At 41.2% G+C, this 17,615-nt stretch overlaps 1 protein-coding gene across 3 annotated transcripts in view; it reads right to left on the minus strand.

Moving 5' to 3' along the window:
- Nek10 (NIMA-related kinase 10) overlaps positions 1–17,615 on the minus strand; it is a 213,123-nt gene that overhangs the window by 100,080 nt on the left and 95,428 nt on the right. For all 3 annotated transcript variants that reach the window (XM_087585528.1, NM_001433013.1, XM_087585529.1), the window contains 1 exon segment: positions 12,638–12,713. In XM_087585528.1, coding sequence (XP_087441654.1) covers positions 12,638–12,713 — 76 coding nt within the window.

Genomic DNA, 17,615 nt, shown 5'->3' on the forward strand with positions numbered 1-17,615 from the left:
TTCTCAGTGGACCAAAATGAGACATGAACTGAAGCAGTGGCCATGGAGTAATTACTGTTTTATGGTGATATTGTCAAATATTTCTATTTTTTAAAGGATCATAAATATATTCTAGTGGCAATCTATCTTATCCTTTAATTACTTTCATTGTACTTAATTTAGGTACTTAATTACATAAGAACTCTTTCCTAGGTCCCAGGCTATATGGATACACAAGCATTAAGCAGCTTGTAAAGTACCACTCAGAGAGATGCCCCTTTCCCTGCCATGAAGATCGGTCAATGATTGGTGTAGTAGGGTCCAGCCCGCTATGGAGAGCAAGCCAGTGGGCATCCTTTCTCCAGAGTTTCAGTTCCTGCCTCTAGTTCCTGCCTTGGCTTTCTTCAGTAACAAACTGTGATCGGGATGTGTAAACCAAATAAACCCTTTACTTCCAAAGCTGCCTTTGGTTAAGCAAATGAAGGTGCCATATTTTTCTAATCTACAATCCCTGAGGATCTATCTAACTGGCAAACCACTTGAGTGCAAAGCAAATCCAGGCAAGTTCGCAAGTACTTGGACAGTGCCAGACTCCATATATCAAGGAGAACCAGCTGATTCTGAGTCACAAACACAAATCATATTTAATCTCCAAATCTTGACATTTCTCACCGTGTAACAACTGCCACTCGCTTGTCTCTAAAGATTGTTTTAATGGGGGCAGGACAGCTGGCATTACATGGTGACATCATTTACTTTTCCTTTAAGCCAAATATCACCAACTTTCTAAAAAGAAATCAAGTGCATTACTAGATTATGTAATTATGGTGATTTCTTTAAAGGATAATGCAGTCTCTTAATTACAATGTGTGATTATACAAGGACCTTTCTGAATATAAAACATGTGTTTTTGTTCCTTGGAAAGACTGGTCAAAAGCAGTTAGGAGACACCGGGATCTTCCCAGAGGGCCATCCCACCCTCTACAGATCAGAAAAATCAGCACTGGGAGGGGAGGACCCTCCACGTGTCTGGGTAACATTCCTTTTAACTATGAGGGTCTTCTTTGGTGAAATTCACCAGTCAATACAGATGAGTATATCTGCAGAACAAGAGGAATGTTTTAGCTTTGTTTTATGTTTTTGCTTGACTATTTTTTTCCAGAGAAAAGAGAGATCATGGTTCAGCATATCCAAAGTCTTTGAGGTCTTGGGAAATATTCCTGCAACTATATCTCTGTTATGTCTGTCAATATGCATCTCTCGTCAACATAAATGCTATGCATGTCCTGCTGACGCTCCCAAACATGTGGAACAGAATTCCAGCCATGTGCAGTCTGTGTAGACAGAGGTCCGCCCTGTCTGCTGCTTGAGAGGTCTGGCATGCTCGTGCATACAGTGCCCCTCAGTGACTGGCAGTCTCTCCCCTAGGGAAGGGATTTCTGGATAAAAGATGCACCTGAGTTCTTCAACAAGCATGGGAACAGAGAAGACCCCACCAAGAATGCTTCTGTGTGCTACGTTCTCCGCTTCCAGCTTTACACCTCCTCCCCATGTGTTCCAAGTTCACCTCCAGAATCAACAACTCTGCTAAATGTTTGCTTTAGGAAATGCTTGCACAGAAACTGACAAATGATGAAAGACAGGAATGCAAGGTGATGTGTGTCAGGTTCCTGTCAGAACAGAGGAGCAAGTTTCAATTGAAGTGAGAAGACAAGAAACCTAGACCCTGGGTAGTGCAACAAATCTCTCTCTCTCTCTCTCTCTCTCTCTCTCTCTCTCTCTCTCTCTCTCTCTCCCTCCCTCCCTCCCTCCCTCCCTCCCTCCCTCCCCACCTCCACCTTCCCCTTTCCCTCTCTCTTTGTTCACTTCCCATGGCTTCAAATCCTCCTTCTCAAAGCAGATCTGGCATGGGCTAGTCTGAGTTACAAACAGAGGCAGAAACACCTACATAGACAGTTAAGGAGGAAAGACATCCAAAGTAATGAGGCTTATCAGTCATTTAAACCACGTGTATATACTGGGGGAAGGGCAAGGCAAGCATTGTTCTAAAGATGAGGCTGTTGTTTTCAGAATAAGCGATATTTCTTGACTCCCTGCTAAGCAGCAAATGGTATCCATCAATCATTAACAATTCATTATAAAACTATAGTGTTCTCCCCCACTCTCTCTCCCTCTCATACATGGATCCATGCATCATCCATGGAGCTCAGGAGAATTCAGCTTGCCAGTCATTTCAAAGGAAGGACTCAGCCTGCATCTACACCATGTTCTCCTGGCTGGTGAGGGAAGAGAATGCTGTGTGCTGAGCCCCAACTGCTTAGCTCATGGCTACAGCTCCAGGGCACTGCTCATCACATTTACAGACTGTCAACTGTTAAAATCAGAACTGAATGCAGAGGAGACAACAGGGAAGGGGGCCTAAGCACACTGAGAGGCTGGTGTTTTATTCAGGAGCAGATATGGTCATCTCAGAACCCACACTCCCCAAAACCCCATTTCCCACCCCCCAGGTCCTGTAACTAAAGTGAGATCAGCCAAATTCATAAATTTAACTTAAATTTAACTTCCTGTAGTGCTGATCTTAGGTAAAATGTTGGGTTTTCTACTTTAGGTATTGTTTCTAGGGTGTCTTGGACATCCTGAAATGCCATGGTAAGACTTGAAAAACCTCCTAAGTTTAAAATTATTAGCATAGAATACTAATATTACTATGGAAGCTACTAGACACATTGGCATAAAGAGATCTAGCACTGAGTAGGCTATCCCCTGTAGTTCGTCGTTCTGAATAAGACGAGGTGAAAAGTTCCCAGCATTCTGGAGGCAGAGGCATGAAGCTGCCAAAGCTTGCGGCCATCCTAGTGTGCAGAAGAAGTTCCTGAACTCTCGCATGGTAAGATATTGTCACTAGAAATCAAAATTAGGGAATGGAGAGAAGGCTCTACAGTTAAGCGCCCTGGCTGCTCCTCCAAAAGACCTGTGTTCAGTACCCAGCATTCACATGCGGCTCACAATGGTCTAATCCAGTCCCTGAGAATCCAATGCCCTCTTCTGGCCTCCATGACTACTGTATTCACTTGGTATACGCGACATATATGCTGGCAAACTACATATAACATGCATAAAATAAAAATAAAAATTTAAATTGCAGAAATATGATTCTTTAAAAAGAAATAAAAGGAAATGAAATAAATAACTAAAACTAGACAAGCTAAATATAGCAATGTAATGTTAGCTCAATTGTTCCTCATCTCTACCTCTAAGCGGTGATTTATGTGTTATTCTGCATGTACGTGCTCTGACAAACCCACTCTTTTTAAAAGTCTTTTCTTTTATTCTCTTCTGACTTTCTGTGGTCATTTTACTGACCTTACCTACACATAAGGACACATTCTCCTAAACTCTCAATCTGAAGAAAAATCTATATTCAAAAAAAAAAAAAAACTTGTCCTGGCAAAGCACCTATTGAGGCACAAAATTTTGATTTCTAACACACCAGGCCACTCCTCCCCTTACTCAGGGCTCAGGGAACAGGCAGGGTAGCAGGTGGTAAGGTGCAAGGGGCTGGGCTATGGCTGTCCAGCTCCTCTCTTACAAGATACATAACATGAAAGAATGCTTGGCCTCCCTGAAAGTTACTGAATCATACTGATCTCATCAGAGGTGTGAGAAGCAAAAGGCTATGCTTGGCACTGTCTATCACTTAGTAAGCTCTGCATACAGGGGTGATAAGTGTCAGCCAGTAAAGCTCTGTGGGGAGCAATAGAGGCAGACAGTGCAGAGACCCTGCTACTCTCTGTTCTCCAGCAGTTTCTACTTAGCAGCTCCTATTTGAATCCAGGAGACCACATGACCTATTCCAGAGTCTCCAAGATGGACTTAGAACTTAACAGCAATTACTGTAAGTAAATTCTGAGTGGTCTCAAAATCCTCGACTATCTAACCTTAGGAGATAATGAAGCCCCCCCTCTCTCTGTTTCTTTTTTCTCCCCCATACCAGCGTGTGTATGTATGTGTACATCTATGGGTACATGTGTGTGCATATTTGTGTTCATGTATGTGTGCATGAGTTATGTGTATGTGTGTTCATGTTTATGGATTTCCAAGAGATTGGTAGAGCTCAAGGGCCAGAGGAAGGTGACATTATTCAGGTAATCTTATCCTGCCACAGAAAGAGCCATTAACAGAGACCACAGTTCTGTCTTTGCACACACACTAAGGACAGCTTCATTTCCCCCTTGGAACTCAGGTCCTTGGCCTGATTGTCATAAAAAAAAATCCTAAAGCAGCCACCAAGGGACCCAAAACAGAGATGGGGGAAGGAAAGAGGCTACAAACATAGTTTAGATAAAGTCCCTCTACTCTATTGATGAGAAAACAAATATGGTGTAGGGCCATCTGTTCTGTTTGCTCCAATGAGCACCTCCCTTCCTAGGTATGAGCTAAACATAAGTCATTTACAATGGTTCTGTGTCAGCAAGCTCTTTTTTTTTTAAATGAAACTTTTTCTTTTCTTTTTTTTTTTTATTAACTTGAGTATTTCTTATATACATTTCGAGTGTTATTCCCTTTCCCGGTTTCCGGGCAAACATCCCCCTCCCCCCTCCCCTTCCTTATGGGTGTTCCCCTCCCAACCCTCCCCCCATTGCCGCCCTCCCCCCACCAGTCTAGTTCACTGGGGGTTCAGTCTTAGCAGGACCCAGGGCTTCCCCTTCCACTGGTGCTCTTACTAGGATATTCATTGCTACCTATGAGGTCAGAGTCCAGGGTCAGTCCATGTATAGTCTTTAGGTAGTGGCTTAGTCCCTGGAAGCTCTGGTTGCTTGGCATTGTTGTACATATGGGGTCTCGAGCCCCTTCAAGCTCTTCCAGTTCTTTCTCTGATTCCTTCAACGGGGGTCCTATTCTCAGTTCAGTGGTTTGCTGCTGGCATTAGCCTCTGTATTTGCTGTATTCTGGCTGTGTCTCTCGGGAGCGATCTACATCCGGCTCCTGTCGGTCTGCACTTCTTTGCTTCATCCATCTTGTCTAATTGGGTGGCTGTATATGTATGGGCCACATGTGGGGCAGGCTCTGAATGGGTGTTCCTTCAGTCTCTGTTTTAATCTTGTCAGCAAGCTCTTAATGGATGGTTTCCAGGCACCAGACATGAATGTTGCATTTGACTTTAAAACAGTCCAAAGAGATGGGCTGCGTGGTGATTATACCCATACAGTACACAAAGAAACTGAGGCCATCATTCTTTGGTCCAATTTATAGTCAAGTAGTCTAACTCTAGTCTGGGTATCTACGGGAAGACCCTGCTATTTAGGTAGCAGTCCACCATGTCCAGATGACTCCCCAAGCTTGGTGTGAAATGGAGGACTCCCTTTTTCAGTGAGGCTTCCCCTTCTCTTCTGACCTTATCTGGGGAGCCTCTCTAAGCACACGCCTGATCTTATCTGGAGGATGACCCTGCACAGAGCTTCCTCCAGCTGTGTCGTGAACCAGCGAGTAAATCCTGCTCAGCCCTTCTGCCTGTATGACAATTACGTTCCGTGTTATGACCCATCGGCCCTTCCTGCTCATATGATAGCTAGGCAATGTGTTATGAGCTAACAGTTCTTTCCTCCCGTAACCACAAAACCCTTACATACCCTGCCCTGAAACATTAGAGTCCTCTCACTGAAGTTGTCTCTAGCAGGATTTCTATCACACTCAAGCTGTCCAGATCCTATTCACTGCTTCTGCTCCCTCTGTCCTCGAGGGCCAGTAGCAAGAACCCCCAGAAGAAAGGGAGACCCACAGGCATCCTTCAGCCAGCCACTCACCTGCATCAATACTGTACCCTCATTTTGCAGGCACCTCCCTTGCAATTTCCCTTGGAACTATGTGCCAACTATAGAAGAATGTTACAATAATTCCAAACCTTCCCATGCTTTATTCTTAGTGTAATCAATCCTATTATTTGCTGTCCCAGTAACCGTGGGAAACTACAAAAAATAAAATAAATGAATCAAAAAATAAATACCATAGACCTTTTCTTCAAGGTGCCGACAGCCTTAGACTAACAGTACTTGCTTCAGGCTTCATGGAGCCCAATTGAGGCAAGCCCCAAGAAGCCACTTAACCTCTCATCCAGTGCCTTAAGGAACATCTTGCTCTCACTTTACCTAGTTCACTTTGCTTGGAAATATTTACTAAGATTCTGTAGGGCCCACAGTAAGACTTGGGGACACATGGGCAGGGGTGGAGGGAGACTCATGGCCATGCAGCTGAAATGGGCTCCTCACCTATAGTAAGGTCACACCCCACAGTCCCTTGTAAGTTGAAAGGTTTTAAGTCAAAGATGCATATCACACCTTACCTAAGCACATCAAAGCTTAGATACATGGTACTGTGTAAAGTATTGGCCTCGACTGTGGGGCTGCCAAGAAACTAAGGCAGCCTTAAGCCCTCACCCAACATCTCAAAGGTGTCTTGCAGCATATCAGTAGCCCAGTAAAGGAAAAAAATCAAAATATAGTTCCCACTGGATGTGTGCCACTTCTGTCTTGTCCATAAGTTAAAAGGCCACACACTGGGTACAACCTGTAAAATATAAGGTGTCTCAGAGAGAGACAGGATGTGGGAACTGGTTCTACAGTGACACGGGTGATCAGAAAAATCTTGTGGACAGAAGTAGCAACTCAGCAGAGACCACAATAAAGACAGGAAGCCAATCCCAAAACTATATGAATGAGAGGGGTTCTGGAGGTGTGCACTTTGGAGGTCTGAAGAAACAGAGAAGAGTTGGGAGGAGAGTGCCAATGGAAAATGTCTCACAATGAAAAAACACATAGCTCTAAGTATCATTCATAATTACAAGGCCTACCTCTCCCCAAGGATTTATAGTCAAGTACTGTTTGCTAGGAGGGAGGGGTTCATAACGCCTCACATTCTCTGAGAATTGCCAGGCATATCGTAGTTGCTAAGGGAGGGAGATGCATTTGTAGCAACTGGTAGGTGGTAAGTAGCCCTCAGCTCAAGAATCAAAATAAAGACAGGAAAGCAGAAAAGAGATAAATAGGGAAGAAGAGAGTCCACATATGGAAGGAGGACAAGAAAGGGGATTGAAAGGAGAATATGATCAAAGCATAATATATATGACAATGTCAGAAAAAATCCATTATTATGTATAATTAGCATATACCAATAAAAAGTAAGAGTAAACACTTTCAGCAAATACAAAGATCAGTAACTTTTCTATATACCAATAATTAACTTGCCAGGTAGCAAATCAGGAAAAAAAACATTCAAAATAGCTTCAAAATATTAATAAGATGTCAAGGAATTAACCTGACCAAGAAGGTAAAAGAGCTGTACAATGAACATTTTAAACATTGTCCCCGGGATGAAGAAATGACTCAGCAGCTAAGAGTATATATTGCTCTTTCAAAGTACCTAGATTTGGGTCCCAGCACACACATGGTAGAACGCAACATCTCTTCCGGCCTCTACAGTCACTAACACACGGTGAAAGTTCATAACTTTCAGGCAGACACTTAAAAATAAACACTGTGGAAAGAATAATTTGAGACCATTGAGTTGTTTGCAAATCCAGTTTTATGGTTGAATTGTTCACAATAGCCAAGATATGGAATAAACCTACATGTTTGTCAACAGATAAATTGGTGGCCTCAGCTCCCTGTACCCAGATCCCACTGGGAGAAAAATGGTCTCCCAGAAGTGCTGACACACCTGAGAGCACAGATGATCACTTCTGATCCTAGGGATCTGCCCAGAGCCCTCAGGACACAGGAATTGAGGAGCAGTCTGGGACAAGATCCTTCTGGTTTCTGTCTGCACCCAGAGGTGGACACTGTGCCACAGGTCTCGGTATCCAAATCGTGACAGGAGAGAGCTGGTCTCCCAGGAGTGCTGACACATAGACATACAGTAGAATCAAGCCACTATCAGAGACAACAAGACCAGCTAACACCAGAGATAACCAGATCAGGAGAGGCAAGTGCAAGAACATAAGCAGCAGAAACGAAGGCCACTTGGTATCATCATCAGAACCCAGTTCTCCCACCACAGCAAGTCCTGGATACCCCCTCAACAAACCAGTAAAGCAAGATGCTGATGTAAAATCACATCTCATGATGATGTTAGAGGACATTAAGAAAATAGAAAGAGAAGGAACAGTACCCAATGTGTTCTTTGAAGACATAATTATACTTATTCCTAAACCACACAAAGACCCTACAAAGAAAGAGAACTACAAACCAATTTCCCTATGAATATCGATGCTAAAGTACTCAATAAAATTCTCACAAACCGGATCCAAAAGCACATCAAGGTGATCATCCTTCATGATCAAGTAGGTTTCATCCCAGGGATGCGGGGGTGATTGGTTCAATATAAAAATCCCATCAAGATCATCTACTATATAAACAAACTCAAAGGAAAAAAAACCACACGATCATCTCATTAGATGCTGAGAAAGCATCTGACAAAATTCAACACCCCTTCATGATAAAAGTTTTGGAAAGATCAGGAATTTAAGGCCCATACCTAAACATAGTAAAAACAATATACAGCAAACGAGATGGCAACGTCAAACTAAATGGAAAGAACCTTGAAGCAATCCCACTAAAATCAGGGACTAAACAAGGCTTCTCACTCTCTCCCTCCCTATTCGATTTAGTACTTGAAGTCCTAGCCAGAGCAATAAGACAATAAAAAGGGGTCAAAGGGATACAAATTGAAAAGGCAAAAATATCACTATTTGCAGATGATATGATAGTACACATAACTGACCCCAAAAATTTGATCAGAGAACTCCTGCAGCTGATAAACAACTTGTGGCTGGATATAAATTAACTCAAACAAATCAGTAGCCTTCCTCTACTCAAAAGACAAACAGGCTGAGAAAGAAATTAGGGAAATGACACCCTTTGCAGTAGTCTCAAAATAACATAAAATATCTCCATGTGACTCTAACCAAGCAAGTGAAAGATCTGTGTGACAAGAACTTCAAGTCTTTGAAGAAAGAAATTGAAGAAGATCTCAGAAAATGGAAAGATCTCCCATGGATTGGCAGGATTAATATAGTAAAAATAGCCATTTTGCTAAAAGCAATCTACAGATTCAGTGCAACCCCCATCAAAATTCCAACTCAATTCTTCATAGTTAGAAAAAGCAGTTTGCAACTTCATTTGAAAAAGCAAAAAATCTAGGATAGTGAAAACTATTCTCACAATAAAAGAAATTCTGGGGGAATTACCATTCCTGACCTCAAGCTGTATTACATGCATGGTATTGGTACAGAGGCAGGCAGGGAGATCGATGGAATAGATCTGAAGACCCAGAAGTAAATCCACACACTGATGGTCACTTGATCAAAGGAGCTAAAACCATCCAGTGGACAAAAGACAGCGTTTTCAACAATTGCTGTTTAAACTGAAAGTCAGCAAGTAGAAGAATGCAAATCAATCCATTCTTACCTCCTTGTACAAAGACCAAGTCCAAGTGGATCAAAGACCTCAACATAAAGCCAGATGCACTGAAACTAATAGAAGAGAAAATGGGAAAGAGCCTTGAACATATGGACACTGGGGAAAACTTCCTGAACAAAATACCAATGGCTCATTTTCTAAGATCAAGAATCAACAAATAGGACCACATAAAACTTTAAAGGGGACCTCATGAAACTGCAAAGTTTCTGTAAGGCAAAGGATCCTGTCATTAGGACAAAATGGCAACCAACAGATTGGGAAAAGATCTTTACCAATCCTACATCTGATAAAGGGCTAATATCCAATATATACAAAGAACTCAAGAAATTAGACTCCAGAGAATCAAATAACCCTATTAAAAATGGGCTACAGAGCTAAACAAAGAATTCTCAACTGAGCAATATCAAATGGCTGACAAGCACCTAAAGAAATGTTCAACATCCTTAGTCATCAGGGAAATGCAAATCAAAACAACCCTGAAATTTCACCTCACACCAATCAGAATGGTTAAAATCAAAAACCCAGGTGACAGCAAATGCTGGCATGGATGTGGAGAAAGAAGAACACTCCTCCATTATTGGTGGAATTGCAAGCTGACACAACCACTCTGAAAATCAATCTGGAGGTTCCTCAGAAAATTGGACACTCTACTACCTGAGGACCCAGCTATACCTCTCCTGTACATCTACCCAAAAGATGCTCCAACATATAACAAAGACACGTGCTCCACTATGTTCATAGCAGACTTATTTATAATAGCCAGAAGCTGGGAAGAACCCAGATGCCCTTCAACAGAGGAATGGATACAGAAAATGTGGTACATCTACACAATGGAGTACTACTCAGCTATCAAAAACAATGACTTCATGAAATTCTTAGGCAAATGAATGGAGCTAGGAAATATCATCCTGAGTGAGGTAACCCGATAACAAAAGAACACACATGGTATGCACTCATTGATAAGTAGATATTAGCCCAAAAGCTTGAATTCCCCAAGATACAATCCACAGACCACATGAAGTTCAAGACGAAGGAAACTTCATACTTTTTTAGAAGGGAGACCAAAAATAAACACAGGAGGAAATATGTGAACAAAGTGTGGAGCAGAGACTGAAGGAAAGGCCATCCAGAGACTGCCCCATCTGGGGGATCCAGCCCATGTACAGACACCAAGCCCAGAGAATATTGCTGATGTCAAGAAGTTCATGCTGACAGGAGCCTGATATAGCTGTCTCCTGAGAGGCTCTGCCAGAGCCTGACAAATACAGAGGCGAATCCTCACAGCTAACTATTGAACTGAGAACAGGGTCCCCAATGGAGGAGTTAGAGAAAGGACTGAAGGAGCTGAAGGGGTTTGCAACCACATAAGAACACCAACCTCCCAGAGCTCCCAGGAACTAAACCACCACCCCAAGAGTACACAGAATGGACCTATGGCTCCAGCTGCATATATAGAAGAAGATGGCCTTATCAGGCATCAATGGGAGAAGAGGCCCTTGTTTTTGTCAAGGCTTGATGCCCCAGGGTAGAGTAATATCATGGGGTGGGGAGGAGGGGCATTGGTGGGTGGGTAAGGGAGTATCTTCATAGAAGCAGGGGGAGGGGGAATGGGGTAGCAGTTTTCTGGAGGAGAACTAGGAAAGGAGATAATATTCAAAATGTAAATAAAAATGTAACCAGTAAAAGAAAAAAACAGATAAATTGGTGAAGAAAATACAGTGGAGTGTGTATATGCATGCATACGTGTGTGTGTGTGTGTGTGTGTGTGTGTGTGTGTGTATTATATTCCACCATAAAGAAGAATGGAATTGTGACAGTATCATCAAGAAAACCAATGGAACTGGAGAACATTATAAATCAGCCTTGGAAAAAGTGACTAAGTACATGTTTTCTATCATATGAAGATTCTAGGTTTGAATGAATGAATGAATGAATGAATGAATGAATGAATGAATGAATGGCCTAAATGTTGAAGGGGCCCAGGAGATGAGAAGGAGTCTAATGAGGTAAGAGGAATGACAAGGGGGAGATGATAGGATAAAAAGACAAGGGTTTTCTCTCATATGCAGAATCAAAACTCAATTCTATACTCATAAACATTTATACATACATACATGACATGAGAACAAAAGGGACATAATTTTGGGAATGAAGGGTAGTTGGGGCAAATCTGAGCAAAGTAAGATGATATATATATACTTATATAATCATATACTCATACACATGTACATAGTGCATATACATATATGCATGTGTTATAATGAAAGCTAACATTTTTACATCAACTAAAAATATAGTACTCTTGTATTAGTACTCCAAATTTAGTTCATACTCTTGGAAATGAGAATGAAATATCAAATGATGAGTAGCTGAAATTTAACTGTATCTCATTGTCATGCTCTTTTGGGAATGACATCTGCTGAGACCGAATGCATAAATAGTTAATGTTCTATGACAAAATTATCCCAGGATTGGGTTCCGAGTAGGCCAGCCTTGTGCTTAAGAACTTAAGCATGACAATCAGCCGTAGTGTGTAAGGAATGCTGGGAAGATCAGCAGTATCTGGCCATTCTCTCACACGTGAGTTTCCAAAGCAAAACAGTGTGGTGTTGTGAAAACAGCTGTCAAAGGAGCCTTCACAGTGCTCACAGTGAGTCACAGGTAGGGGTCATCTAGCAGAACACTCACTTACCTATCCAGCCCCTAGGACAGGGCTTAAAGCAACTATCTCATCATCTATTCAAGATGCAACAGCACTGATCCAGGCCCTGTCACTGTCCAGCTACAGGACAGGCAAGAGGACACAGAAATCCTGCCCCAGGTAGGAAGACCAAGTCCCTGCATGCAAATCAGGGGATGGGATGTCCCCGGCCATGGTCTTGCGGGCCACTTGTGCCCTCACCCATCTGCAGATTTATGTGTCCATGACTATTTCAATTAGAAACTAGAGAAAATAGACCCGCAAATGGATGTAGGTAGGTTATAAACAGATTACTCCTGTGGTTGTTGCTCTAAATACTTAATGATACATAATTCTTTTCATGTGAACTACCTAGGAACGCAAAACTTACTAAATAAGTTTCCGTTTTAATTCTTTTTTTTTCTTTGCAAGCCAGGAATAATAACAAAAACCCAAAACAGTCAAGTGTGTCACTTGAAAGCCATAAAACAATTATCCTTACCAAGAATAGAGGATGGTTCCCACCACAGACGTGAGCTTACTGCTTTCCTGCTTTTGCTTTGCCAGGCCAAAGTCAGCTACAATTCACAAAACAGAGTAAAGTGTTACTGTGTTTCCCCAGGATTAGCAGTCCCTAGCCTGATATTCTGCAAAATAACTGACACATTTCCCAGCAGACCACTTTGTTTCTCTGTATGTTTTCACAAGATACAAACATCATCTGTCTAACCTCAGTCCATAATGCACTGTACACTACTGTGCTTTATATTCTGACATGCTGGGGTTTATCATTTTAAAATGATATAACATACATCTTGCTAACTAAAGCAGATGGAAGTCTCACTTGATCTCGTGACTTATTTTTACTTTGGAGTTCTCAAATAAATAGGAAAAGTGTGGCATTTTCCTGTATAGTTGCCTTCAAAAGCTGCATCTGGTTAAAAAAAAAAAAAACCAAGGTGAGTGTGATGGCTTAGCCTGTGATCCCAGCATTCAGTGAGGCAGAACAGCGGGTGATACTCGGGGTGACATTGTCTCAAAAAAAAAAAAAAAGCAAAGAAAAAGTAAAACAAAAAGACAAAATAGAAGGTAAAGAAGAAAAAGGAAGATCAAAACAACCAAAAGTGGACAACTCAAACTGTGAAAGGCTAATCTTATAAGTGTGCTATGATATACTCCTCTTTAAAGAACCACAGGTGTGCAAATTATATGATCATTCTTAAGATATATCTGGGCTTTGGTGACTAGATCCTTGAAGCATTTTTTGGAGCTAAGGCAGTAAAGAGTTCAAGGCCAACCTGGGCTACTCAGTGAGATCCTATTTTAAGGAAGGAAATAAAGGAAAGAAGGGAAGAAAAAAGACAGAAAGGGAAGGGCTGGGATGAGAGAATGATGGAGGGGAAGAAAACAAAAGGAGGGAGGGGTAGAAAAAAAGTAAACATTAAAAGTAAGGTAAGTAAGAGAACCTGATCTATTGGCACTAACCAATATTTATAAATAATAATAATAATAATAATAATAATAATAATAATAATAATAATGGTTAAAGATAGTATAGCATAGTGGGAAAAGTACAACATAAAAATTAAATAATTCAGTATTAAATTTTATACACACACACACACACACACACACTGCACTGTGTAATAGCTGGTCATGGGCACCTAAAGAAGCCTTCTGTGAATATATAAAAAGCAAATGAAGTTCTGAATGAATTTATATTGTTGGCATGGGAAACTGTCACAGCCTCCCTCTGGTCCAAATGCAAATATTAGTGATGCATACAAGTGTTTACTAACACTTGACCAGTAACTGCAGCTTCTTCCTTCCAGATATTTACAGCCCAGACTGCCATGTCACAGAGATCTCTTCCTAAGACCAAATCCTCCTTCTGAACTCCTCGCCATAAGCAGTCCATGTGGGGCAGGGTGGTGGGGATGACTGGGTACCACTCCCTCAGAGTACACAGGGTCCATCAGACCCAAGGTTTTCCGTGTCCGTGAGTCTGTTTCTTCTTTAGTGTCTGGCCTTTTTCATTCCCTTGCTTTCCCAGTCAGGTTTATAGATCCAAGCCAGGTTGGACACAGAGACCTATATGTTGTTACTTTTCACATAATACATTTCTAGCTCAGGGTTTTACTCAGTCTTGTGTAAAACTCACTATGTGACTCGGGACAGCCTTGAACTTCTGGCCCTCCTTTGTCTCCCAGGTGCTGGGATAATGCACACGAGCTGCCCATGCCCTTGATGTTGAGGGTGAAAATCAGAGCTTTGCTATGAAAGCCTCATTAGTTGAGCCACAAAAACCCTACAGTCGCACATTTTTGATGAATTTAGAATTGCAGGTGTTTGTAGGGTACGGTATGCTAGCTCAATACATATATTGATATTGATATATCATATCCATTAAAATCAAGATAATTTATATTTCTCATTTGTTATTTAAATGAGCTTTCCATTGATACACTTAAAAGTCTCAATGGGCTAATGTTATACTTTGATTTGTGTACACATTATATAATGTTTAAATTGGGCTAAACACAATTATTCATAATAGAAACATTTTAAATCTTTTGTTCTAGCCTTCTGAGTCCACCATCCGTAAGAGCAGGCTTATTTTTCCTGTCCTTCTTCTCCCTCATCTCCCTGGTCTCTGGCTAATACTCAGTTTATAAAATGCACCTCAGGACACTTGTTTTTCTGTGCCTGGCTTATTTCACTAAATGACCTATTTCTCTCCATGTTGCCATGGGATAGACAGGATTCTATTTGTATAACTGAATAATATTCAACTAACTGTGCACTCAGGCTATGTTCTCCACATATCTGTCAGTTAATGGACACTTAACTGTCTCCATTTCTCCTACTTGAACTCTACTGCAAAAAACTGAGAGTCCAGCTATCTGTTGTACACAGTGGCATTTGCCTGGGAGTGAAATCGCTGGGCCAAATCCTATGTAGTCCTCTGGGTAACTTCAAGGAACTTCCTTAGTGTTTGCCATACTGTGCTAGTCTACAATCTGCAGCAGGGCTGTCTTCCTCCCTTTCCTGCCCAGTGCCTGCTCCCTTCCCCTCCCCAGAAGGGAGAGAGTGGCTACTTGTTTATTTATTTTAAGTTGGTGTACAAAACTACCTCTAATCTTTTTATCTTGGTCATTCTTAACTTGGGAAAAATGATATCCCTGTGATTGGAATTTGAATTTTCCTGTAGATTAGTGATTTGGGCCTTTAAAAAACCACCTGCATTCATTTCTACATGTCCTTCGGAGAAACCTACTTTTCATGGGTTGTTTGGGTTTTATTACTGATGTAGAGAATGGTCCATGTGTCCTGGATATTGTCTCTGTGATACAGCAATGCTCATCCTATTTGCTCCCACCCTCCAGGCATCTCACCGCCTTAGAATCATATTCTCGGCTTTCTTCAGTTTGATGGAATCATGTGTCAGGTTTTGCTTTGTTACCTGTGCTTTAGGCTCCTACCCAAACATCCCAATGTCTTCATACATTCTTTGTTTTCTTTTTCTATTTGTTCTACATTTACATCTTTTATTCATTCTGGATTTGTTTTTAATAAATGCTGAGAGAGGGCATTCCAGTCTTATTCTGTTGCAGGTATATATTTAACTTTCCCAGAACATTAATTAGTTAATTAATTAACCTTCATTCAAAAGACTGTGTTTTCCAAGTTCTGCTTTTATGGTATGTATTCTTATCCCCTTGGTCAAAATCTAGATGTAAATACACATATATAGAAGTATGGGCTTTTCTTTTAGACTCTCAAATTCATTCCATTGATCTGACTACTTCTATGCCAATGCCATGCTGTTTTGATTACTACAGCTTTGTAGTGTAGTTTACTATATACTACAGTATAATGTGTATATGAGTAGTCTTCAGAATTACCCATTTTATAGATGTGAGAAAATTTGAGGCTAGGAGACAATGAGCAACTTGCTTAATGTCCTTCAGAGAAACATTAACAGTCAAATATTAATCTGATGTCAACCAATTCATAACAAAACACAATAGTGCCAACGAAGAAAAACTCAAGCCCCAGCTGCTTCACTGACAATCCAGTCTGATATTTGGAGGAGTGAATCAGATTTGCTATGCACAAGTGACCAGTCATTAGGACAACATGGCTGGCTGTGACACAAAAGGACTGAGAGCAGCACCTCCCACAAGCGGAGATGAAGACTGATGAACCATACTCAGACCAGAGGGGACAAAACATAATAGCTGAAAAGGAATTTTAGCAGCACATGAGACTACCAGGCTACTTCAGTCCTTAAAACTCACCGAGTGTAGGCTACCAGGCTTAGAGAGGGACTAAAGCTAGGGAAATGACACCTTTGATAAAGTGCCTGCTGGGCAAACATAAGCTCCTAGCACACAACAGTTAGCAACAAGTCAGGAGGATCCTCCCAGATCACTGGCCACCTAATTCAGCCAACTATTCAGCACCAGGGACTCTGAGAGACTATGTCTGAGATAATAAGGTGACTGTGGATACAACAGATGCTGCTCTCTGGCCTACACAAACTCACATATAGTACACACACACACACACACACACACACACACATACACATACAACAAAACTACATACTCATCACAGTAAATGTACAGTAAGAGCCCCTTGTAATGTTTACTCCTTTCAACAGAGTAGAAATACATTGGAACCCCCTTAATTACATAAAAGGCATATATAGAAATGTATGGCTAACACACTAGCTAATATTGAAAACAGAATACATTGTTTCTAGTTTCAAAACAAGTCAAGAACATTGATGTCATAGCATATTCCCACTGTTCCAGGACTAGGGAGGCTGAAGCAGAAGGATCCTTAGCTCAAGATAAGCATGGGCTACATAGTGGTCTCAGGATCGCAGTTTCAGGAACACATAGTAGAGGTCTTATCTTAAAAAATAAAAAATTAAATTTAAAAGTCATGGCTGGCCACTTACATTTCTACCCAACATTCAACAATGGCGGCAAGTGTGTTTTTATGTGAACCAAAACCATGGGTTTCTCTTGCAATAGAAATGATTCAATCAGATTATAAGCATATGTTTAATTTAATTTTAGAAAGATGGTAAGTTGATGTTTCTTCTCCGAGGAAGTGTTAGAGGATCCCAGTTGCTGCACCCAGTCTAGCACTCGATCTAGCAGTGTCCCTACAGAGGTCGTCATAGCATGGATGCGAGCCCAGGGCAGGTCTCACTTGCATGTCTTTGGTAATTGCTGTTGTCAGACAGTTTTCATATTTATTTCATATCTGTGAATCGCTTCTCAGCTTAGTTTCTGTTCGTTTCTTTCTTACTGGTCATTGACTGATAAATATATTGCAAAGCTCTCTTCTCGGTCTGAAGCTTGTCTTTTTGTCTCTGCTTTTTGTTTGCTTTCTGTTTACAAGGCTTAATTTTCTTCTAGAAAATTTATAATGTAAGTGGTGTGGGTTTTTTTTTTTCAATTTGC

The sequence above is a fragment of the Rattus norvegicus genome, chromosome 15, assembly GCF_021556685.1.
Source record: "Rattus norvegicus strain SHRSP/BbbUtx chromosome 15, alternate assembly SHRSP_T2T, whole genome shotgun sequence".
NCBI lineage: Eukaryota > Metazoa > Chordata > Mammalia > Rodentia > Muridae > Rattus > Rattus norvegicus.